Source organism: Solanum stenotomum, chromosome 4 (genome assembly GCF_019186545.1).
Source record: "Solanum stenotomum isolate F172 chromosome 4, ASM1918654v1, whole genome shotgun sequence".
NCBI classification, from domain to species: domain Eukaryota; kingdom Viridiplantae; phylum Streptophyta; class Magnoliopsida; order Solanales; family Solanaceae; genus Solanum; species Solanum stenotomum.
Window position 1 is genome coordinate 3,284,176 of NC_064285.1, and position 24,155 is coordinate 3,308,330.

At 32.8% G+C, this 24,155-nt stretch overlaps 4 protein-coding genes across 4 annotated transcripts; 2 read left to right on the top strand and 2 right to left on the bottom strand.

The window, feature by feature from the left end:
- Nucleotides 1–593: 593 nt before the first annotated feature.
- On the top strand, nt 594–6,448 carry LOC125863017 (deSI-like protein At4g17486). Its single transcript, XM_049543152.1, has 4 exons — nt 594–931; nt 3,766–4,031; nt 5,309–5,596; nt 6,073–6,448. The coding sequence occupies exons 2-4, from the start codon at nt 3,821–3,823 to the stop codon at nt 6,315–6,317; spliced, it is 744 nt and encodes a 247-aa protein (XP_049399109.1). The 5' UTR covers nt 594–931; nt 3,766–3,820; the 3' UTR covers nt 6,318–6,448.
- Nucleotides 6,449–8,354: 1,906 nt separating this feature from the next.
- Nucleotides 8,355–9,468, top strand: LOC125862562 (acyl-CoA--sterol O-acyltransferase 1-like). The gene has a single exon (XM_049542670.1). The coding sequence runs from the start codon at nt 8,456–8,458 to the stop codon at nt 9,446–9,448; it is 993 nt and encodes a 330-aa protein (XP_049398627.1). The 5' UTR covers nt 8,355–8,455; the 3' UTR covers nt 9,449–9,468.
- A 713-nt stretch (nt 9,469–10,181) lies between these two features.
- On the bottom strand, nt 10,182–12,697 carry LOC125862215 (protein BRASSINAZOLE-RESISTANT 1-like). The gene is made up of 2 exons (XM_049542240.1): nt 12,236–12,697; nt 10,182–11,202 (listed from the first exon to the last, which is right to left on the bottom strand). The coding sequence occupies exons 1-2, from the start codon at nt 12,548–12,550 to the stop codon at nt 10,519–10,521; spliced, it is 999 nt and encodes a 332-aa protein (XP_049398197.1). The 5' UTR covers nt 12,551–12,697; the 3' UTR covers nt 10,182–10,518.
- A 5,943-nt stretch (nt 12,698–18,640) lies between these two features.
- Nucleotides 18,641–23,775, bottom strand: LOC125862002 (NEDD8-conjugating enzyme Ubc12-like). Its single transcript, XM_049541968.1, has 6 exons — nt 23,629–23,775; nt 20,955–21,068; nt 19,685–19,793; nt 19,433–19,511; nt 19,208–19,324; nt 18,641–19,129 (listed from the first exon to the last, which is right to left on the bottom strand). Exons 2-6 carry the CDS (start codon nt 21,061–21,063, stop codon nt 18,992–18,994), a joined length of 552 nt encoding a protein of 183 aa, XP_049397925.1. The 5' UTR covers nt 21,064–21,068; nt 23,629–23,775; the 3' UTR covers nt 18,641–18,991.
- Between the last annotated feature and the right edge of the window lie 380 nt (nt 23,776–24,155).

Sequence of the window (24,155 nt, forward strand, 5' to 3'; positions counted from 1 at the left end):
TTTTCTCAATCTATTTAAATACTCGAAGATTCTATCTAATCATTTGATCATGATTTTTTCTTCATTTTTTTTCAGAGTTGAATTTTGAAAATCATATTTCTATAAAATTTTGAAAAATTCCGAAATTTACTTGTTTTTCAAAATTTGAACAACATCAAAAAATTATTCACTCTTTCATTTTAGATCGATTATAAAAGTTAAATAATTATTTCAATTTTATATTCATGATCAAACACAACCCAAAATTCTAATAAATATCATTTTTTTTAATTTTAAAATAAAAATTAATTTTTCAAAATTTACAATTTTCGTGACTAAACTAGCCCGTCCGCCACATAAAATAGAACAGAGGAATGAACTATCATGTTTTATATCCAAAAGTTTTTCACGCGAAGTCGTCTTTGTTAGGAAACACTTTATCCCTAATCTGACATTTTCGACGTGAATCCGAATTTGATTGGGCTCCAATTTGAATACCGAACACCGAATAAGGGAAAAAAATAATTAAAAAAAATCCTTAAAAAATGTTTCTTCTTTCTTCCATTAATCAAAACTCATATTAGAAAATTTTAAGAAAAAAAAAGAAGTGAGGCAGAGGGACAGAGACTTGTGTGGGCGTGTGTGTCCCCCTTCCCTTCTGTCAGTTTCTGCTTTAGCTGCTGAAATCTGTGTTCTCTTCAAAAGAAATTTTACTTGTGAGCAAAATTGTATTAACACTTGTTGCTCAAACAACATTTTCTTGAAGTTTAATTTACTGGGGTTTTGTTTTATTTATGTATGTGTTAATAACACTTGGACAGAGACACAATTAGCCTCATTTCAAGGGTGATCTGTCTTTCTCCCGTCTTCACAGAAGAATTGTTTGTGTATACATGCTTAGAGAAAGCAAACAAGCTGTTGTCTTTGCAATCTTTTTTACTAATGTCTATATGTAAGTCTTTCTTCTTCTTGAATTTTTGTTGTTGTTTCTTGAAAAAGATTTCCCTTTGTTGTTGTTGTGTAAAGATTGGATCTTTTTCTCTTAATTCTTGGCTAAAGTTTGTGTTTGTTCAAGAATTGCTTCAAAGTTTCAATCTTGCTGCAAGATCTGATGTATAACTGGTATTTTTATAAGTTTGGATTTGCTAATTTAGCCTGATTGCTTTAGTTTCCTTTTTTCTTTCATTGGGTTTTCCATAAATATGCAAATTGTGTGTTTAATGAGAAATTTTTGGTGGTTTCCTTATGTGTGTGGGGAAAATAGCATTTTAAGACATGGGGTTTGGATGAAAAGTTTGAAAGAATTGAGTTTTGTTGTAAAACCTTTGAATTTAAGCAGATGAGTTAGAGAAATAGGTTATGGTTTGAGGGGTAAAGTAGTAAATGTAATTAGCTTCGATGTGGCGGCGATTACATGTCTAGAGATGTAGTAGTTGGTTTTTGTTGAATTAGTAGTCATCCTAGAGTAATATATAATTATGTGTTTGTTTGTATAGATGTTGAATTAGTAGTAATTTATTCTGCTTGGCACATCTGGAGCAAAATAGAATTATGTGTTTCTATGGATGTTGACAATTGCATAATGATTGACATTTGATTCAATCTGTTCACTTTCCTTGCTTTTGACTTGGACTTCGAATCCTCTATCGCGGGGTAAGGATTTTATTTTAACTCTTTTTTTTGGAAAAAATTAGGTAAGAGATGTTGTTATTACCCTTTCGAAGTCCTTTCCAAACGAACATTTGTTTGGTTTTCGCATTTTCCATTTGATATCTATATTTGGCAATTTGTTTGGTTTCTTGAATTTATATTCATCTTTTGAACCAGGATTTGTTCGCTATCCAAGAAAGGATGTGAGCAGAAGGCTTCTTATAAAATTTACGTAGATCCTTAGCGTAAAGCATGTACATTTATGAGAAATGATTAATTAGGAACTTAACAGATTTTCTATTGGAACCATTAGCGAGATTGTTAGAGCTGAAGAAGAGTCAACTTAGTTTCCTTTTCTCAACTGAGTTGAATTTGACTTATGTTTCAAGGCAGTAATGGTTTATCTGGAAATATATGTTCAAGTGACAACAGTTATATTAAATGAACAAAACTGTTTTCTCTTTTGATGACAAGGGAACCCGGAGCCGCTACCCTTTGGGTGCGCATAGGGTAAACCCCGAACAGAAAGTGTTTTCTTATGCATATCTCTTCGCAATTGTAGCTGCCAGATAGTTGATTGTGCATATATGTTTCTAAATTAGCAAATTTATCCCTTATATTGGCTGATGAATAGATATTGTATTTCTCCCTTGAAATTGAACTTTGACTTTTTAAAAAACTACAAGTAGATTAAAGAAAAAAACATTACTGGATGCACGCTACAGATTATAGTATACATTAGTTGTTCCCCACTCATACATTTAGTGGACTTCTCTTTGAAGTTGAAAGAGACAAGTATCGTATATTCTATTCTTTTTGTCCCTCTCATCCTCTTTCTCCCTTCTGAAGATTCATTCTTATATTCCTTATAGGAAATTTCCTTGGCGTTGATTACCGACATTTATCCCCTTCTGTCGAGCACTTAATCTATTATTGAACATTTCAAGGTTCGTTGATTACCAACATTTAGCCCCTTCTGTCGAGCACTTAATCTATTATTGAAGATTTCAAGGTTGAGAAGTTAGACTAGGGGCTATTTCACCAGGAAAGCTGCACAAGCAGATTACTCTATATTCTCAAAGGGTCAAGCGGGGTATCACAAACCAGCTAACTTGATAAGTGAAATACACTGTTATCAAAAGAACACTTTTATACCTTACTGCAAAAAGGAAATAGAGTTTTTATATTGCATGATACTTGTTCTCAGCAAGTCAAAAGTGCTGTTGTACAATTAGTGCTGTGTGCTACCTTGCATGTGATGGTGTTGATGATCTGGTGTGAAGTTGGATAGAAAACGTCGTTTGGAAGGCAAGGCATATAATGCGGATGATGATCTCATGCTCATCAAAGTTGTTTTTTGGAGGGATGGGAGTAAAATGACATCAAGCGAATAGTTTATAGTTTAGATACATCATCTCTCTGGTTCTCTACCTTCTTATAGAATGTATCATTAAATCTCTCGCAAGCCTTATTCAAATATAATTCTAATCAACAACACGTGCTCCATTGGGTTTTGCTGATGATTACGCTTCTTCTCAAGTCTCCCTACGTTGTACTCAAAGTTGTTTAGATCAGGAAAGAAATACCAGGGCAATACAATGTCAGTGTAATGCCAAAACTTTACCTGAATAGTTTAAAATTTTGTTTCCTGGCTATCAGTGCTAAGGCACGTGATATAGCTTAGTAGTTAGTACAATAAACCAATTATGGTATGTTGTTGAATGAGAACTATAACTCACTTGTAAAATCTGAAGGAAGCTAGTAATCCAATGGTCAACTACTATGAGTTTTATTAGGTGACAAAAGTAATTTTTTTGGGCTTGTTTTAGTGATAAATGATATGATCTATAGTTGCGGAGATAAAGCACAGTGTTGTAAAGCATGTCACCGATAGTATTACATGCCTAACATTATCTAGTGCAGGGTTTTCACATTCAGCATACGACCATATTGAGATATTGTGATCTAACAGCCATGATTATTGAACTTTCCGTGGTTTCACTTTCTCATTTTCTTGTTCTATGTTCTTTCTTTACTTAATTTTATTCTGATTTTTCATTTTTTAAAAGTTTCTTTCTTCGGTTTTCTGGATTCATAAAGTTCCTGAAGTTTCCTTATGCTGCTTGGTTCATGCAGAGATCAAGAGGCCGGTGGGCCTTGAGTGAACCTTAATTTCAGTAGTGAAAGGAAAATGACCACAAAACCAAAGAAAGGATGGAAATCAATTTCGTCTCTCAATTTGAAGACCAAATCAGCAGCACATTTTTGTTTGCTCCCCAAATCAAAATCAGATCGATATGGTCCTGGTGACACACCTGTTTATCTCAATGTGTATGACTTGACTCCTATGAACGGCTATGTATATTGGGTTGGCCTTGGTATTTTTCATTCTGGTGTGGAAGGTACAGTCTTGTTAGATTTTCCATCTCACTTCTTTTTTTGTTATTCACGGCTATTTGTGTGTCAATGTACACAGCGATATCCATTTTTTGATATCGATATGTTGCTCCTATTTTTGGAGATACAGTTCTTTTGGGATTTTTGCCTTATATATTGCTTTTCCTAGTTTTGTTTGATCCAATATACTGTGGTATGTTTCATCACCCGATGAATTAATTTGTCTATCTTGACTTGTGTTTTAGCTAATTAGTAGTCTTGTGTTCAGATTCAGAAACGAAACTTGTATCTTGGATATATCCATGTAGAATCCAACCTGTAAATGTGGTTTATTTCATTCAAGAACAGATAGATGCATTTAATTAGTATTGGTAGTCTAGCTTAAAGTGGGAAGTCTAGTTCAAGTCTGAAGTTAGTGGAACATAAGTCAAGTTTGCTCTCCGTTCTTTGGTCTTAAACATATAATGTAGCGACACAGGAGCCATTAAGGATTCTAGTGCCTCACAATACATCTCAGGTGCTTTCTGAAATTTCCCATGGTTTGCTGCCGTTAATGTCCCCAAAATGATGCTACCTGGTTACATTTTCTACAAATTCTTTGAGTCGAGTCCAAAGAATTGGTAAAATTCTTCTAAAGTTGTATTGGGTGGAGTGATGAACTTCAAAAGTACTTTAAGCTTTTTGATGGCAAGAGAGATTCCTCTGAACCAAATCATGGACTCATCGAAAACTATCTTGTTATCATTAAATAACTTAACAAGTCTAAGTGCATGTTTCTTTCTTGATTTGTACGGTTGTATCAGTTTCTTTCTTGTGTTTCTTGACGGGAGGTTGTATTGGTTGCCACTAAAGAGAAGCTTTTGATGACTATATAATATCTTGGCTCCAACATGGAAACATGTAGACAATGGTCTTAAATTTGAGGGATTAGAAAGTTATGGAGTGTGTAACAGATATATTAGTTTTCCACATTTTTGTTATTCCAAATTCGTTCATTTACAGAACATCAAAAAAAAGTCTTTTCTGCATCTTATTTTGACTCCTATTTTGGTTCTAATCCCCTTGAGAAAGCCTTATGTGGGACATTCCGACAGGGGAATCCCGAAGAAGTGTTAACGGTTGACCATTGCGTCTTAATAGTTTTATGAGAACTAGTAAGCCCTATGTGAAACTTTACATGGGAAAAGGAGAACTATGAGTGGATCTGTGTCTGAATTAGTTGTATTACTATTTGGCGTCTCATATTTTTATACGTTTAGTAAAACTGACCCATACTTTACAGTTCATGGTGTAGAATATGCATTTGGAGCTCATGACTATTCAAGCAGTGGTGTCTTTGAAGTTGAACCACGACAATGCCCAGGGTTCAAGTTTAGGAAGTCCATATTCATTGGGGTTACAAAGTTGGATCCCTGTCAGGTTAGAGAGTTTATCGAACGTCAAGCTGCTAACTATAATGGTGACACATATCATTTGATTTCGAAGAACTGCAACCATTTTTGCAACGATACATGCTACAAGCTCACTGGGAAAAAGACTCCAAAGTGGGTAAACCGACTTGCAAAATTAGGTAATCCTGTCATTCCACCTCTCTTTAATTAGCAATAACTACAACTAATAGTGCCTACAAACATCTGTCTCTAGATTTATCTATGGACTTGGTCTCGGAGAACTAGCCTCATAATAATGCGCTTCATAATGACCATCCGATTGTGTTTGGTACGGGGGAGAATATTATATGGAAAATGTTTTTCTATTTTTCTATGTTTGGTTGGTCAAAATATTTTCGAGAACATTTTCTCTAGGAAAACAAGTTTCTTACAAATCATGATCTCGTTGTTGGAATAGGAAAACAAGTTCCATAAATGACATTCCACGTTGATTGTCTTCTTCCTACCCTCAATCCCCCACCCCACCCCACCCCATCACGCCCCCTCCTGTATAAAAGTTCTGAAAAGGAAAATTTTGTCTGGTTATCTCATGGTTTTCGAGCTTATTAAGGATTTTGTATGATATGCCTCATTTTCTCCTTTTCCGTGTACATAGGTTCATCATTCAACTGCATGCTACCCGAGGCTCTGAAAGTTGCCGCCATAGAACATGACCCTAATGGCCCAGAATATGTTACTGAAAGAAGAAGGCTAAGAAGTGCATTCAGCTGTCTTTCTTCAATCTCAACAAGACAAAGGCAGTTATCGACATCTTCGTTATTTCTACAATCACCTTTGAAAGGCTGCTTACCATCTTGGGAGTTAAGAAAGTCTAGCAACAGGTCTCTGAAGGAAAGGTAAAAGATAATAGACACTTTTCAATGAATCTGTTGGAACAGAAAATGTTGTTATTAAGGTCATGATGCTTAGGAAGTGGTAGTATTTGTAACATGACATGATTTCAGTGTATGTAATATGGTTTTTTTGAGCAAGTTTGTCAACAATTAGAAGTGAGTTGTTGTATCAACATGAAATGGAGATGCTTGTGGGACTAGTTTTTGAATTTTGATAGTGTCTTTTTAGCTAGAAGGATGAACAACTAAGCTTACATATCAAAGAATGTGGATTCAAAAGGCATATGTATATAATGCTTATGCCAATCACAAGGCAAATGTTTATGCATCACAATATGAATTCAAATTGTTTTGTATCAAGGGGTATGACCTAGTGATCAATGAAGTCGATTAAGAATTATGAGGTCTCAAGTTCAAATTTTAGCAGAGATCAAAACCATGAGGTAATTTTTTTCTCATATGTCCTAGTTGTGGTAAGCGGAGTTGCCTAATAACTATTGCTAGTAAGAGGTGTCAAGTATCCAGTGAAATTAGTCGGGGTGTGCTCAAATTGGTCTGGACACCATGATTAACAAAAGAAAAAAAAAGAATTGAAATTGGTTAGTATATAATGAGGGTGGGGGGGAGGGGACATGCGGTGTTTGAACATTTCATATGACTAAAGTTTAAGCATTTCAACTAGAAATTCATGCACCTATGACTAAAGTTTAAGAATTTTGTTTGTCATGTTAAACTTTGAACATGGTATGTTTGATGTTTATCGAAACTTCAAGCATTTCAACATGAACTCAAGTTCATGTACATATGATTGACGTTCAACTATTTCTAATTGGCATATTAAACTTCACACATTCTTGTAAAAACCTAACTTCAGACATGACATGTTTGAAGTTAATGGAATTTAAGCAGTAACTGGTATCAAAGTTCCGAACTTAGCCTATCGGACCGGGTTAACCCACCAAAAAAGGCCTAGAAGACAAAATTGGGCCTGGCCCCGGGCCGGGGCGCAAATAACGGACCTTAGCTGGTCCATGTTTTTTCAGCCCATTAACTTATTTGAACCAGGCCCGTTGAAGTTTTGACAAGTTACATAATAATAATAGGATAATGATAATAAAAAAGTTGAAGGGCATTTTCGTAATCCAACTTTAGACTAAGCACCTTCCTACTTATAATATAATAATAAATAATAATATTATTATTATTAATAATAATATATATATATACTCTTGATGATATGTTTTTTTTGTTTCAAGTTAAATCTCATTTTATCATAGAGGCAGAATAAGAATCGCGAGTTAATGAGTTGTGAATCATAAAAAGAATAAATTATTGAGTTTTGATAAATTATGTTAAATATATTAAGTGGATTCCTTAACACGAGTTTACGATTTTGACCGAAATTATCGTGTTCTACTAGACGTATAGCTTTTTCTCTAGTCGATTAATTAGATCATATAAAATCATATAATAGAATAAAGCCTGAATTTAAGCTTCTCAACTAACTGGTTTAAATATTCATAAATGTGCTTAGTTAGCTTTTAATACATTGAACTACTGAAATAAATGAAAAAATAGAAGTTTGGTAAGGTTATTAAACATTGTAGGATATTTATGTGTTACAATAATGAAAATATATCTAGTGTAGTTTTATAAGTTGAATCTCAAAAAATAGGACGTACATATACCGTCCTTAGTCTCTATCTTTGTGGGCGTAGAGTGGGTGTTTCTAATAGATCCTTAGCTCAAAAGAAGTGTAATCAAATCTGAATTGAAAAGAAAATAACAATGGTAGAATAACAAGATAAACGGGGAAAATAAAATTACATGTATAACAATATAATAGTGAAAAAATGAATAATAAGGTATATTATGTAAATATTAACTAATACTAGATTAGGAGACCAAGCACTGCCTCTCCAACATTAAAAAAAAATGACAACATGTAAGATAATTTCCTTAAGACGTAATAAAGATATTTGTCTGGATTATATACAAAGACTTTAATAATAATAATTTTTATTTATGTACCGAACATAAGAAATTCAACTATTTTTCCTTCCTACCAACCACACCCTTAATGCTAGAAACCCTAAACGTTGAATTCTATATAACTTCAAGTAGAATTCTCTATTAAACCAAAAAATGGAATATTACAACATTATGATCATCAAATTCTTGGAAAATCCTTTCATAGTGCTTTTCGTTCTACTTTTATCATTAAATTATTCTTATTTCTTAATTCCAAAATTCCCAAAAGGCATTCCAAGAATACTTGCACTTTCACCAATTTTTTACATTTTGTATTTTTTCCCTTGGTGTTTCTCATTTGCATTTCTTAGAGGCATTTTGTCTTTTTTCATTACATGGATTACTTCTTTCAAACTCATTCTCTTTTGTTTCAACAAAGGCCCTCTTTCCCTTTGCAAAAATCCTATTGACTTTATACTCATTTCCATTTTCCCACTCAAAATTTCGAAATATGAGATTTTCAATGAAAAATCTGTCAGAAATACTTTCAATAAACCAATTTATGACGTAAAAATTGTGGATCGAGAATATGAGATTTCTGAAGAAAATTCCATCAGAAAAATTTCTGACGAGTTAATTTCTGACCTAAAAATTCCAAGGGATGTTAGTCGGAAATATGAGATTTTTGACATAAATATTTTCAAAAGGTATGAGGTGGAGGAGATTTTTAAGCAACCGTATTTAGCTACATCTTTTCGAGATTTCTGGGGAAAGAGATGGAATCGATACTCATCGAAAATGTTGAGATTGACAATTTATGATCCAACAAATGAAGCTTTGAAGAATTTGAGTTTTTTGGGTAAAAATACATCAAATTTATTAGCAATTGTGAGTACATTTGTGGTTTCAGCTATAATGCATGAACTAATGTTTTATTATATTACATGTGGTTTATGTTTAAAATCAACATGTGAAGTAATGTGGTTTTTTGTGTTACAAGGAATTTGCATATCTTGTGAAAAGTTTTTTCATGCAAAAAATTGGGTAATTATGGATGCAAGAATTTCAATATTATTAAAACGTATTTTTATTGTTTTTTCATTTTATTTTTTGTTAGTTTTACCAGTAGTGAGGGAAGGAAAAAATACATGTGAAGTCACCAAATAATAATTGGGACTTGGTATTGTTGGTCTTGGATTAATTCTATTGTAATTGTGTTTTATTTCGAAAAGATTTTCTGAATGAAATTCTTTTTTTTTGTTGTCATCTAACAATGTTTTGTCAGATTTTTTTCTATACCTTGACTTTAATAAGTGAGTATGAACTAACTTGATAATTATAATAACATTAATTACGCTTCAGTCTCAAATAAATAACGATAAAATTTGCTTTGTACACTAACAAATAGTAGTTGACATAACTATCTTTGATTGTGTCCTGCCTTTCATTGAGTCTACATGTCTTTAAAAAGATTATAGGTCATTCGAGACAACTCCTTCCTTCCATGTGATTTTAGGTCTCGACTCAGGACATTGCCAAACCATCTCAAGTGACGTTTTCTCATTTTATTTTCAATGTGTGCTACTTGTACCTTCTGGTGAATATAGTCATTTTTAGCTTGTGTCTTTAGAGACATCACAAAATTGGAATGAAACATAACCATTTGGTTGGCCATCTTATCAGAGCCCAATCCTTACAATCTGATAACAAGATCCATTACCTCCTGCATCTTGCTATTAGGCCAAAATACAGCAAGAATATCTTCAACTAGACACAACACAAAATCTTGAATGTATAAACTGTAACGCGTTTCATGTCTTCATGATGTGCACGAAAAACATCAGAGAGACTACAAGGTACATCATCGACTTCAATTGAAGCTAGTTCCAATAGAAAGGAAAAAAAAAAACGAGTTCTAATAGACAAATGTGGATAGTTCATAGTTGTGAAGAAGCTCCATCTAGTCTACAATGAAGAAAATGATTCTCAACCATAGAAGTAAAGCATATATCTACACGAAATGCTTGTGATAAGACCTGTATAAATTTTGAAGGGGGCTTTGCAAATAAGGGGAAAGAATGTTATACATAAGGTAAATAGCAACAGAGAAAATCCAATCCATCCTAAGAAGCAATTTATGCAAGCTCTACGTTTGTGCAATATCTCACCAGATGAGGCTCGAATAATCCACTGGAATGCAAAGTGATTCATCAGTTAACTAAATCAGAGAATCTCAATCATATGCGAGCATTGCCACTTGCAAGTGTGAGTTCCAGATCATCGAATCCTACATCGTGAATCCTTTCCCCTTCCCATGCCTTGACTGATACATTTTCAAAGTCGAAGTCTATGCTCTTACCCTTGTCTGTGATCATATCATTAGGACGAAGTGGCTGAGGCACAGGTTTTACAAGATTAAATGTTGGAGAAGGTGGAACGTTTGCCGTGTACTTTTGAAAGTTGATCCACTGGCCTGAATCAATGGTAGATGAGTCAGATTCATCACACTCGGGTATAGTTGGAGGAGTAAAACGCTGACCCCTAGTTGGGCTTGCTGGGGCTGAAGCAGCAAAGAAAGGGATGTTTAAAGCAAACATTGATTCTTTGGCCAAAGTCTCTAAATTGAATGTTTGCTTGGGATGCCTAGTTGGTGATGAAAGTGGTGGCGTTACAGGGGCACTGTTTGATATTCGTAATGGAGGAAGGGATGAAGGAATGACATTATGGAGAAAAGAATATGGATGTGATGACATGTTAGCATCAGCACGGGATGGACTGGGGAAAGAAGAGGAAGTTGGACTTGGCTGATAAGATGGAATTGGGCTAGCAAAGTATGATGACGGGGGACTTGGATGCCGTGAAGAACTTGGTGTGATGTTTGTTGAAGTGCCTCCAATCTCCATCGGGGTTGGCTTGCATCCCTGAATCACATAATAGTTAAAACAAAGTCAGTATCAAAAACAGATCCCAAGTTTTGCATATTGTTAAGTTAACCAAGCCACACACTTTAGTTTAGTGATATTTGAGTTTCAGAGAGTAAATTTGCAGGATAACATGGCAAGACAGGAAATTACTCCAACGCTCAACCCAACGGGAAGATCGTATTATCCTAGCAGCAAATGTCTTCACCTCAAACATTGCTTATTGTTTAAGTTCTAAATCCCAAACCACAAAACTAATATCGACAACTCAGAAAACATTAACACAAAAGTTCTCATTAAATTTGAGTTTTCAGAGAGAAAAGCACAGCAATTGAGCTACACCTAAGGCCATCTTGGAGGATTCGACACACACTTATCGGGGGGGGGGGGGATGCTTGAACGTTCCAGTTCAATTGTTATTAATTTGGTAGTGAAAAACAGGGTCCTTTTATTTGGAGCTTTTGCGGTGGAGCTGGATACTATCACCTTAGCCTATGTTGCTCGGACTCTTCAATGTTGTACCTGTGCAGATCCTACAAAAATGCACTGATCTTGGAGGATTCGACACACACCCATCGGTATTTTTGAAGAGTTCAAGCAACATAGCCTAAGGCGAAACTCGAAAGCATCCAACTCCACCCCCAGAAGCTCCAAATGAAGACACCCTTTTCCCACTACCAAATTAACAACAATTGAACTGGAAAGTTCAATCATTTCTCCCTAAAACCCCTTCCACTTTCTAACAAAACTATACACTAGATCACTCTAATTTCTCAAAATAACCAACATAAAAGAACAATGAACAGAGCAAAACAAAGAAATTCAGCAAATCCAGAAGCTTAGCAACTTAAAATTGATGCTCATATATACTAAAATCCATCAAAATAGATGCACTGAAAAAACAATCTAGATCCAAAAAGAACAAAACCTGTAGATCTAAGCAAATCCAAGCAAAACCCACTAATGGGGTTCACCAAAAACACAGAAATTAACATAACAATCAATCAATTGAAGAGGGAAAAATCGAAAAAACCTTGCGATAAGTGGTACCATCAGGTTCAACGATCCAACCAGCTTCAGTACAAAGAGCTTTAAGAACTTCATTGTTATCACAGTGTTTAGGAAGATTATAGTTTCCTTGAGCTCTTAAACCAGTATAAATCTTAGCAGCTACAGCTCTCCTCCTCCTCTCTCTTCTCCTGTTATTCTCTCTTTCTCTCCATGATGGTTTCCTCCTCCCACCACCACCACCACCACTTTCCGGTATACCAACTCCAGCACCTCCACTTCCACCGGCTCCGGCACCGGCGGAGGAAGATGCTGGTGATTCTCCAGCTTCCCACATCATGATTTTGTTGTTGTTGTTGTTCTCTTTTTCTCTCTCACACACGCGCGCTTTCTCTTTCTCTCTCTGTCTCTGTGTGTGTGTATATGAGAAGAAGAGAAAATGGGGTGGTCCCAGGTGGGGGTAGGGTGGCGTGGGGCGGTGGGGAGTGTTGCAGACACACGTCTGAGACTATACTCACGAGAAAGACGTTCAACAAAGCAAAGAAGAATCTTTGATGTTTCTCTCTATAGGTAGTGGTGTTGTCTTGTATGTGTTGTGTACACATACGCACTTGGTATCGTGGATGAGGTTGCTCCATCCTACTCAGCGTGAATCGAATGGAGTACTACTTAATGTGAATTCAAAACTGTTAGGATATAGTATCGTGGATGGGGTTGCTCTGACTACTATCCTTCAAATTGAATCCTACTTAGCGCGAATCGAATAACGTCCTACCGAACGCTAATTTAAAATAGTAAGTATGTGGTATCATAGATGGGGTTGCTCTGACTGGTATTCTCCGAATGAAATACTACTCGGTGTGAATCGAATGACACCTATTTAACAGGAATCCGAAATAGTATGGATGTAGTACCGTGGATGGCATTGCTCTGAATGAAATTCTATTCAACGCAAATCGTATGGGGTCCTACCTAACAAGAATCCGAAATAGTCAGACTGGTATCGAATGGGAAATAAAAAAAAAGATATAGTATATAGTGTGTGTATATATAGTTTGTAATAAACAAAGGGTCGTTTGGTAGCTAGTAAAGAAACAACTTATTCACTTATTAATTTTTTTAATAAGTTATAAAAATTATTCATGTATAAAATTAATAAGATATTTGATTTGTAATTTTAAAACCTGCATGACTAATACATGCATTGATTCTAATGAAATTTGTGTATTATTTTATGTGGATGAGAAGACGAAATAATTAATACCGCATAAGTAACATAAGCATAATTAAATCTGTATAATTCTGACCAACTACCAAACAACCCCAACGGGTTGTATGATTGTTGTTAAAGAAGTGAATTATTAATGTATTACAGGATCGTGTAAATAATAAGAAGTGAATTATTTATGTATCAAACTCATGATAACTAGTACCATATTAAGTAGAACTTTAGTTGTAATGTATGAAATTCAGTATATCAAGTGATTTATTCGGTTACCAATTTTACAATCTCGCATAATTAATACATGTATAAGTTACTTATCACTTTATATTGGATAGAAAATTAAATAACTAACTATATGAATAATTAAATCTACATTATTGACCTTTATATTATTAATATTTGCATAACTCTAATCAACCACTAAACAACCCTTAATTTATCAAAGACATATAATACATAAATATGTTATTTAAATTCGCTTTTAACTTTTAAACATCACAAATAAAGGTAGTGTATATAAATTGAGATTAACATAATATATAAGTCAAATTATTATTTCGAATTTCAGTTTTAATCAAATCAAAAGTCATACATATATAATAATATATATAGTAAGATTATTTAAGTAATTGTACAAAACCAAGCACATGTTGTGGGATTATGGCCTTGTGGGTGGGGAACAATTCTTCTTTATTTCACTTTTTTTTTCTCTTTCTTCTGCAAAATGATTTGTTAGCAGAGTTGTCTCTTTTAATTATTAATTAAAATTCAGTCAACCAGCCAATAGAAATTTGCCACGTAGGAAATAATCAATTATTTGCTGAGGAAATCAATATTTTTCTTTTTTTCTTCAAATGAATATAGGTAGGATATGAAAAGAATAGTGAGTACACAGACTTTATCCCTACAAGATAAAGAGAGATTTCCGATAGACTCTCAACTCAACTAAAAACAACAGACTAAAGAAGCCAACACAAAATGTTAAAGAAAGGATGGCAATGCATATTAAAAATGTAACATTTACTATTATAAAATAACTAGTAAATACATTCGCGCTTCGCGCCGATCTCATTAGATTTATGAATAATTTTAAAAAAAATATTTTGAGTCAAATATTATTACCATTGAACCCAATAAATTATATTTCAACTTATAATCCACTACCTATGCTTTTAGTACTTTAAATATAGTTGATTTCGTATAATCTATTTGATATGTTATCTTTAAAAACGTGTAAGGAAGGAAAATAATTTCAAGAAAATTTGTTTTTTGTTTGTGCATCTTCAATAAATTCTAAATTATATTTTTAGGACGGAGTTATATTTCACGGTGTTCATAAAAAATTATGAAAAAAGTTACTCTAAATAAATAGATAAACAATAATTTAATAAAATTCAGAATTTACATTCTCTAACTTTTTTAACACGTCATATATATATATATATATTACTAAAATTCCTAGAGTGAAAATATATCACTAATTTCAAGTCATGTTTACCATATTATTTTATCTAAAAAATTACATCTTTTAGAATCTGTTGCTTGTAAAATAATAAACGGTAGATTTTTATTTTGGTGAAAATCATCTTCAGTATATTGAGATATCATATCAACACTACACAAGTAATCCAATAGGAATATCATATTTGCATTATTCAATTAATAATATACTATACTTAATTTTTTTAATCTAGTGTGAATCTAATATGAAAATCAAACATTCAAGATAAAAAAAATAGCAACATAAACGAAAAAAAAAAATGATGGCAATATACCAAAACTATTAGTATACTCTTATAAATATATATAATATATATAAAAAAAAAATGCTAATAAAATACAAAACTCTATAGAAAATCTCCTCAGAAATGGTACAAAATTACCCTCCATCCATCTATTAGCCCTAAAATACCCTTGCTATCTACCTTTAGGTCCTATATTGCCCTTTATTTTTAACGGTCTCAATTTAAACCCAATTAATAAATTCATTAATGACGTGACAATTTTCTATTGGTCAGATTTTAAATAACCTAAATTAATTTAAAACCCACCCATTCCCAAATTAGACCCGCCCCAAATTCATTCAACCCATCTTTTATCATCGTCTTCCTCACAGCAAAATGGCAAATCATAGAGCATAAAAGCTACAACCTTTTCTTTTTCTTATTTTCATCACACCTACATTCTTTGAAAAAGAAATAAAACCTAGATAATTTACATAAAGGAGATTATGATATTTCTTGAGCAAATTTTTGAGTAGAATCTATCTAATGAATCCAAAATAAAGTAATCCAAAAGATTTGGTTTCATTCTCATCAAATATAAGTGGGCAATGGTGATGAGAAATTCGTGTCATTGACTGAATTTGATTTTCTGTTTATTTATGCAATCGTTGCCCAAAAATATAGAATACATACCACTTTCTTAGACTTCCAAAACAAGTAACTAAGATCTGAGCAATGTGCTTAATTAAATAGTTAAGAAGTAAACAACAAAACTATATAACAATATTGTTATCTGAAAAAGCTAAAACCGAAACACCCATTTCACAGCATATACAGAGTCTACCATAAATTAGAGTTCCTCCAGACTAGCATAAAAAGAAAATGAAAGAACTCAAAACTTGTTTCAACCTCTTTATGATCAACCAATGTGTGTATCATCACCATGTCTAATAACAGTAACCTTTACAAAATGATCAAGTTATGCACATCTCTTATCAAATATCTTTTTAGATGTTCAAACTCAAGGTCATGATTCAATTCAGAAAGGCCTGTGAGGAAGATGGGTTTAATGAACTTGGGGGTGGGTAGATTTTATTTGGGTCTAATTTGAGAATAAGTAGGTTTTCAATTAGTTTAGATTATTTAAAGCTGGCCAATAGAAAATCACCACGCCATTAATAAATTTATTAATTGGGTTTAAATTGGGACCGTTAAAAATAAAGGGCAATATAGGACCTAAAAGTAGACAACAAGGGTATTTTAGGGCTAATAGATGGATGGAGGGTAATTTTGTACCATTTCTAATAGTTCAAGGGTATTTTAGGCCCTTTTCCGTTATTCAATTAATAATATACTATACTTAATTTTTTTAATCTAGTGTGAATCTAATATGAAAATCAAACATTCAAGATAAAAAGAATAGCAACATAAACGAAAAAAAAAATGATGGCAATATACCAAAACTATTAGTATACTCTTATAAATATATATAATATATATATAAAAAAATAATGCTAATAAAATACAAAACTCTATAGAAAATCTCCTCAGTTTAAAATTGTTACTTGTAGCAACTAAGTAAGATAAGATAAAATACATAACTTGCACATTAATTAATTTAGGGGGTTATCCACATGAAAGGTTTTGAAGTCATGAATATTTTTAATTACCAATTAAAAATAGAAGTTACAGAGATCAAGAAATGTGAATTATGGAGAATAATACTATTGAGTAATTATTTTTTAAAATATCACACCGGTGAAAAAAATAAAGAAAATGCTAAAAAGTTTAGAAAAAAGATAAATACAGAAAGGTACCACATTATCTTGTTTATATCTAATATTTTAACTTTATATATAGATAGATATATTGGTTGTAATTAAATAATTAAGAGAAAGTAACTTAAAATATTCTTTAAAGAAATTGTTATTTTAAAATTTATAATTAGAAGAAGGTTAAAAAAAGAAAATAAAATGGAAAATTAATTTATTAAGAGTGGAAATTAGAAAGTGTGAGTTATGGATAGTTACTCCTAATAAATTAGTATGTGAAGAGTTTTTTGTTGTAAATGTTCTTTCATTAATAATTAATTGTTTGTATTTAATTAAGTTAACTACTTTTACAAAAAATAGTTAATTTAAATAAGAAAAAAGGTCAAAAAAAGAGACAAAAGATAAATGTCACATCACTTTTTTTATGTTTCTCATTTACAATAATTAAGAGAAGTTAAAGAAATAACATTTTTTTTAGTTTTAATATAATTAATGTGACTAAGGGAAAATTGTTTCTTCATTCTTTTCATTAAATAATTTGTTTATCAATTAAAAGTTTTAAAAATACTAAAAAGATAATTTATTTATTTATTTATTAATTTTTTTAGTGACTGTTTTTTAATATGACAAACCATATCATATATTTTTAGGGGCAACAATATGCAATAGCTATGAGAAATGTATCATGCGTAATATTATATCTTCCAACTATGACAAAAATTAAAATATTAATTAGAACTTGACAAACAGATATACACAAAAATAAAATCGTATAATGTTTCATCTTCATTCATTCACATAATAATAATAATAAGAAGAAGAAGAGCAAAGTAAAATGAGTAAAAAATGCTAATTGAGATTTCTAATATGATGATTAGTAGAGTTTCATAATTTAATTTTTGTTGAATAACATGAAATTATATATCTAATCAAAATAAAATAAAAAAGAATAGAATAATATTAATTGAAATCAAACAATACATGAATGAGTCTTCAAAATATTTGGAAATCATTCAAACTTTTGTGCTAAAATGACCATCTTCTTGATGAAATCTTCATTCTTCATTTTGATGAACTTGTACCAAACTAATGTGAACATCCATGTGATTATTCTTGAAGAATATATCTATGATCTTTATCAAAATGAAGACCATATGGTGACATTATTAAGTACATGATTGATATAAAAGATGAAGAAAAAAAAATAAAAAGAGGGAAAAAACTATACTAATAAAAAGAAAGAATGAGAAAATGAAAATGAACATTGAACATTGTTATTTATAGATTGTGTAAACAATAAGAATAATTAGAAATAAGTTGAAGAAACATATTATTTAAGTAGGGAATGTAGATAGATGGAGGTTTTGCTGTAACTTATTAGATATAATTAGAAGAGTAAATATGATTGAATTTTTTAATTAATAAACAAATTATTTAATGAAAAGAAATGAAAAAAAAAAGCCAAAAAAAGAAGAAAAAAGATAAATAGGAATGGAGGCCATAGAGATGTGTCACATCACCTTGTCTATGTTTCTCCTTTATATATATGATTAGATAATCGAAATGCACAATGATAGGGTCTGAAAAGGATAGCAAATACACAGACCTTACCCCTACAAGATCTAAAGAAAGGTAATTTCCGATAGACTCTCGACTCAAATAAAAACAACACAGTAGTTTGAAAAAGAGCAACAACGGAGTGTAGAAGCTAAGACAAAATGTTGTAGATAGCATGACATTGTCATATAAAAAGTTACTACCACAAAATAATACAATAATCGAAGCACAAGATAACCAAAAACATAAATTCATCCAAGCAGAGGTCTCTAACACCTTCAGTCCTTGCATGAGCTGTTGCAAAGTTTACACTCATATCATACAGAAAACTTTCTGCAGGTTTTAAGTTTTGCATGTGTCTAATAACATTTTGCACTCAATCTTTTTCACAATAACCACATGTAAAAATGGTTCTTTCTGGTCCAACTTTACAGACTTTGAGAGCCTTCAACTTCCGGTATCGGCATCATCATCATCAACTATTTGATTCTGCATTTGAGACGTTACATGCAGCGTTGGAAGTACGTTTGCCCTACATATCCTCCAGACATTGCCCTTCTGACATTGGACTCGAACATGCTCGGGTTGTCACTCAACACAGCAGCTGCTTCATGATTGAGGGGATCTTCGTGATTGGGTTCCTGCAGAATCGGAAGTTATAACTACCAACTACTTAAGAGTAGTGTAAACTACATCAAACTAGAAGGAAGTTAAAGTACCGTGAACAGATGATACAAGCCATAGATTATTGTGTTGATGTTGAGCACAGGTTTCCAGTCTTCTCGAAGAATGTTGAGACACACATTTCCTTCCAAGTCAATATTCGGGTGGTAAACCTGCAAAATCCGAGTTTCCAGAGCTAATGGATAAAACAATTGGAATCGAAATTCATTCATCAAGAAATTAAAAGAGTCGAATAGAAAAAGCTATAAACCATTACCCACCTTCGTCTTGCACTTGACTTTTGGAGCCTCATGAGGATAAATGGAAGAAATGCTGAAAGAGAAGACAAAAGTTCCACCCCTGAATACGAACAAATAATACAATGTATGTTATCAGCACCGAGGAAAACTAACTTGAAGCGCACCAATTTTCCATAAAATACGAAAGCAGAAAGGTATATCCAAGTCGAAGTAAGCGTTTTTCAGGAATATACTCCATTAAAGAGAGAGAATAGTTTCAGCAAAACTACTTACATATAATATCCGTCATCAGGCCGAATGGTGACTTCAAAGTTCATGAGGTCATCTTTTCCATTAGGGAATGATATGCTACACGTTTTAGGTAGATTTAGTTCACTGATATCTACAGGGAACAAGAAAAACGTTAAGGCCATCTCACAATTTCATTGGTGTGGAAAAAAATAGAAGACAAATAAATAGTCGGAGAAAAGAACCACTCGGGACAAAGAAAAATAAATGAATCCCTTTTGTATAGATTCTTTATTATAAGGGGAAACATTCTATGATGAATCCGAAAATTGGGCAATGAAGGAAGGAACTGATACAATCATTCATGAACTTCTGTCAAAAAGTTCATCAATCAAAAGAAAGACTAAGAAAACCCCTTCACTAGAAAGTGCTTTGCATCAAGATTCAAGCAACAACAATCTTCACTTTTCACTCTCAATATATGTGAGTGTCTTATGCAGTTAGCTGTCACATATAGATGTTCAAGCAACATCAATCTTCAACAGTGGATGGTCAAACATAACACAATTTTCGCCTCTATACGAGTAAAAGGAGTCAACATAGAAATGACAATAAATCACATCAAATCTCTACAGCAATATATGGGAGATTTGGGGAAACCCGTGAATGATGAAATATGAAATTGGGGGGCACTCCAAATTTCACTGCCTTCTGGCCTCCATTTACACTAACCCTCCTCCAACGGTCCAACCTCCCACTTCTTACCTTGACTGTGACAAAGAACCACCTTAAGAGGGATCCACTTTGACACACACGTTGGATTCTAGCAATACACAGCATGGGCCTGTAAACTTGTAGTTGTAGCTGGTGGACGCACTGTTTGTGAAATACCTGAGATCAACAACTCCCACCCCCTCCAGTAAAGTACTACATTTTCTCATTTTTTTATTTTTTTTTTATCAGAAAGCACTACATTCTCTCTTGCCATTTTTTCAGCCTACCACAGTGTTATCAAAAGCGAAAAGCACAAAAATTCTCTAAGGTCTGTTGGGACTTGGGGCTTTAAGTGCAAAGCGCAAGTAAAGTGTAAGCTTTAATGAAAAATGGCACAATGGAGAAAAAGAACAAATATATCTTTTAATTCAAGATCTCTAAGGAATGTAAACACACAGCTGAAATGAAACCCTAGCTAATCAAATCTAAATTGACCAATTTGGCATGCTAAAAGAAATAAGAAATTACCTTGCATGAAACGAAATGATTAAAGTACTTATTTGATTTAAAAGATTTTACAGAGAAAGCGAAAAGGAAATACCTTTATGAAGACGCAGCTCTCCTGCACTTTGTTTCTTAATTGGTGGCTTTCCATTTGCATTTTCAGCAAGCTCTCTCTGTTTCTCCTTTACTTTAAATAACTTAATCATGGTCCCTACAAAAGCAAAATGCATCACATTGAACCATAATAAGAATTACGAGATGAGATATATGAAAAATGAATCTTCTCCATCATTTTCATTTATAAGTACAAATAACAACATCTAAGTACGTAAAAATTCCTGCAGTTGTCAACTAAGCCTCCGCCCCAAAGTATTTGGGTTCGAAAATATGAATCTCTGTATCATTACATGCTATTCAAGTTCATTTAACATTGAATAATAAAGCAAATTAGAAGTTCTCTTGAACTAAAGGTTCTTCAAATCTCACATTTATTCTTATATATAGATATACAAGTCTCTAATCAAGATAAAAGGATTCCTCACACACACTAATATTTTAATCTCAGCTAGTTGGTATCACTTGAATGGATCTTTTACTTCTAACATATTCAGCTACGCTTGTTAAATTTGAAATCTAGAGATTGTAAGTCTTCTGAATCGACTACCCTCCTGTGCTAATATGAATAAAGAATATAAAAATCATTTCTTTTTATAGCTAGCCAATGTTTCTGCGAAATGTTCCAATAACTCTTCTGAGCTTTAAAGCAGAAAAATAAAACTTCAACTTTTTGTATTTCTTTTTTACTACCATTTAAGCTTTGGAATTGGTGTTGGAATCTTATGGAAAATACTTGATCATGATACCTGTCGAGAACTCTTCAAAGCTTGAGGCATGTCAAAGACACTGTCCCCTATGACACAATAACCTCTTCTAGTATAGAACTAGGAGCGCAGAAACTAACAAAGATTTATTTAGAAGAAAATCCAGCACTCAAGAAATGGAGAAGAAGAGATTTTGTTTCTTAGTATTGACTCTTGATTTTTCACACTTAACAAAGTGGAAACACACAGAGAATATATAGGAGTAAAGAAGGGAAAAGATGCTAACATCTGACAACAAAATATAATGGACAATGGCTCACTTCTGGAAGTAACCATTTGAATATTGTAAATGTCATTCAAGTCAATTGAAGGCTATTCAAGGACTTCAATAGATGGACCATGAGAGAGGATTAACTAGAAATATTATCTCATAATAATAGTCATTCACTGGCCGAAAATCAATTTACATAATAGAATTCAAGTTGTATGTTATGGACAGGACAAAGGCGAATCTAGGATTTCTAGAATATGGTGCACCACTAAAAAGAAGAGCAGAAATTTGTATTAAGTAGGAATTGATCCCTAGTCCTCTAGATAAATAACTCAACATTCAACCAAGTGCACCATTTAGCCTTCTTGTGATGTATAGAAAAAATTCCTAGCTCTACGGAAAGAGCACAAGCTCACGTGCCCCATTTTAGGCTATAAATTCACTTCTGGTTATGGACATTAACAGTAGATCAATAATGAATATTACCTTTTGAGATAACACTATTTTTTCCAACTGTGGGTACTATCACTGAACCTATTTTCGGTCCAGAACTAAACATAAAGATCTTAACAGATATGCATAGAACGATCCTGCACCAAACTCTAGCTTGGGACAATTCCGCGAATCAAAGGTAAATTTCAGCATCAAGCCCTTTTCTGTTTTATTATATAGCAGCATTATTTTGGAAAGACACAAGAAAATACTTGAACGAAGCCCAATCGATTTGAATCGGTCAGTCGAACAAACAAAGACTATAGTTCGCGATCAAGTCGTTCGCTTCTATAGCGGTTCGGAGCTTTAACAAAACTGGAGCAATTAAATTAGGAACAACATTGTAGCTTCAAACACTTGCTCAGACTCACTATTAAGATCACAAACTGGCTATGTTGCTCAGGCACTCCTAAAATAATGCCACAATTGTAGCTTCCTACGGGTGTGCCATTATTTTGGAAAGACACAATAAAATACTTGAGCTTTAACAAAACTAGAGCAATTAAACTAGGAAACAACAATTGTAGCTTCAAACACTTAAATAGGCTCAAAAAATAAGATCACAAACTGGCTATGTTGCTCAGGCTCTCCAAAAGTAATGCCACAATTGTAGCTTCCCACAGGTGTGCCATTATTTCGGAAAGACACAAGAAAAGACTTGAGCTTTAACAAAACTAGAGCAATTAATGCCACACCTGTGTCACATTCCTCCAAAACTGCACTACTTTTTGAGAATCCGACACACCATTTTTTTTTGACAAAGGTAACAGTTCCGACACACCATTTTTGAAAAGTCTGAACAACATATCAATAAGCAACCAACATCTAATAATGCTAAATAAATAATCTTTTTTTGAGAGGGTCTCTATACTAGCACTTTTTCCACTACCCAAACTTAAAAATTTAACAACAACAAAAAAATTCAATCAATTCCAACTAAAAACAAATAAAACAGACCATCAACTAAGATCAAACACGACGCCAAGAAGCATAATTTCTGGACAAAATTCTTCAAAATCAACAAATTTATCAAAAGGGGTTCAAATTAAAGAGCAACCATAGATAATTCAATCGATTTCACGATCTGGGTAAGAACAAAACTTGAAAACAAAAAAGAAAAACACATAAAAGAACCCTTTTTATCGCTGAATCTGATAAAACTATAAGCAAATAGCTCAAGAAAATACCAAAATTATGTGAACCTGCTGCTGCTGCTGCTGAAATGAGAATCTGCAAAAAAGATTGAAGAAGAATGATGGGTCTCTCTATTTATACATGGAGAGAAAAATAGTTAGAAGAGAATCTGAGAAAGAAAGGATACTGAAAGCAAGTGTATTATTTTTTTTTACTTTAATAGAAAGGATGCACCCTCTATTGTCTCCCCCTCTTTCTCTTGTTCTTTTTTCCTTTTTTGTTCGGTGTTCGGTATTTTATATTTTATATTAAAGCTTGATATGAGTTCAGAACTTGAATATGAGATTATTTCTTTTTTAGGTTTGACTGAATTTGAATTCACGTCGAAAGATTTAAAATGTTTCTTAATAAAGATATTTTGTAGTCAGAATTTGAATACGAGATCATCTCTCTTGAGGTTTGATTAAATCTTAAATGTTTCTTAATAAAGATATTTCGTACTCATAACTCGAATACGGGTTTATTTCTTTTGAGGTTTGACTAAATTTGAATTCACGTCGAAAAATCTAAAATGTTAAGA

Coding starts and splice junctions, on each gene's coding strand:
- LOC125863017 (XM_049543152.1), top strand. CDS start 3,821: ATGACCACAAAACCAAAGAAAGGATGGAAATCAATTTCGTCTCTCAAT. Junction 4,032..5,308: donor TTTTCATTCTGGTGTGGAAG/GTACAGTCTTGT, acceptor CATACTTTACAG/TTCATGGTGTAGAATATGCA. Junction 5,597..6,072: donor AAACCGACTTGCAAAATTAG/GTAATCCTGTCA, acceptor CCGTGTACATAG/GTTCATCATTCAACTGCATG.
- LOC125862562 (XM_049542670.1), top strand. CDS start 8,456: ATGGAATATTACAACATTATGATCATCAAATTCTTGGAAAATCCTTTC.
- LOC125862215 (XM_049542240.1), bottom strand. CDS start 12,550: ATGATGTGGGAAGCTGGAGAATCACCAGCATCTTCCTCCGCCGGTGCC. Junction 11,203..12,235: donor ATGGTACCACTTATCGCAAG/GTTTTTTCGATT, acceptor TATGTGATTCAG/GGATGCAAGCCAACCCCGAT.
- LOC125862002 (XM_049541968.1), bottom strand. CDS start 21,063: ATGATTAAGTTATTTAAAGTAAAGGAGAAACAGAGAGAGCTTGCTGAA. Junction 19,512..19,684: donor CCTGATGACGGATATTATAT/GTAAGTAGTTTT, acceptor GTTCGTATTCAG/GGGTGGAACTTTTGTCTTCT. Junction 19,325..19,432: donor AAGTCAAGTGCAAGACGAAG/GTGGGTAATGGT, acceptor CGGATTTTGCAG/GTTTACCACCCGAATATTGA.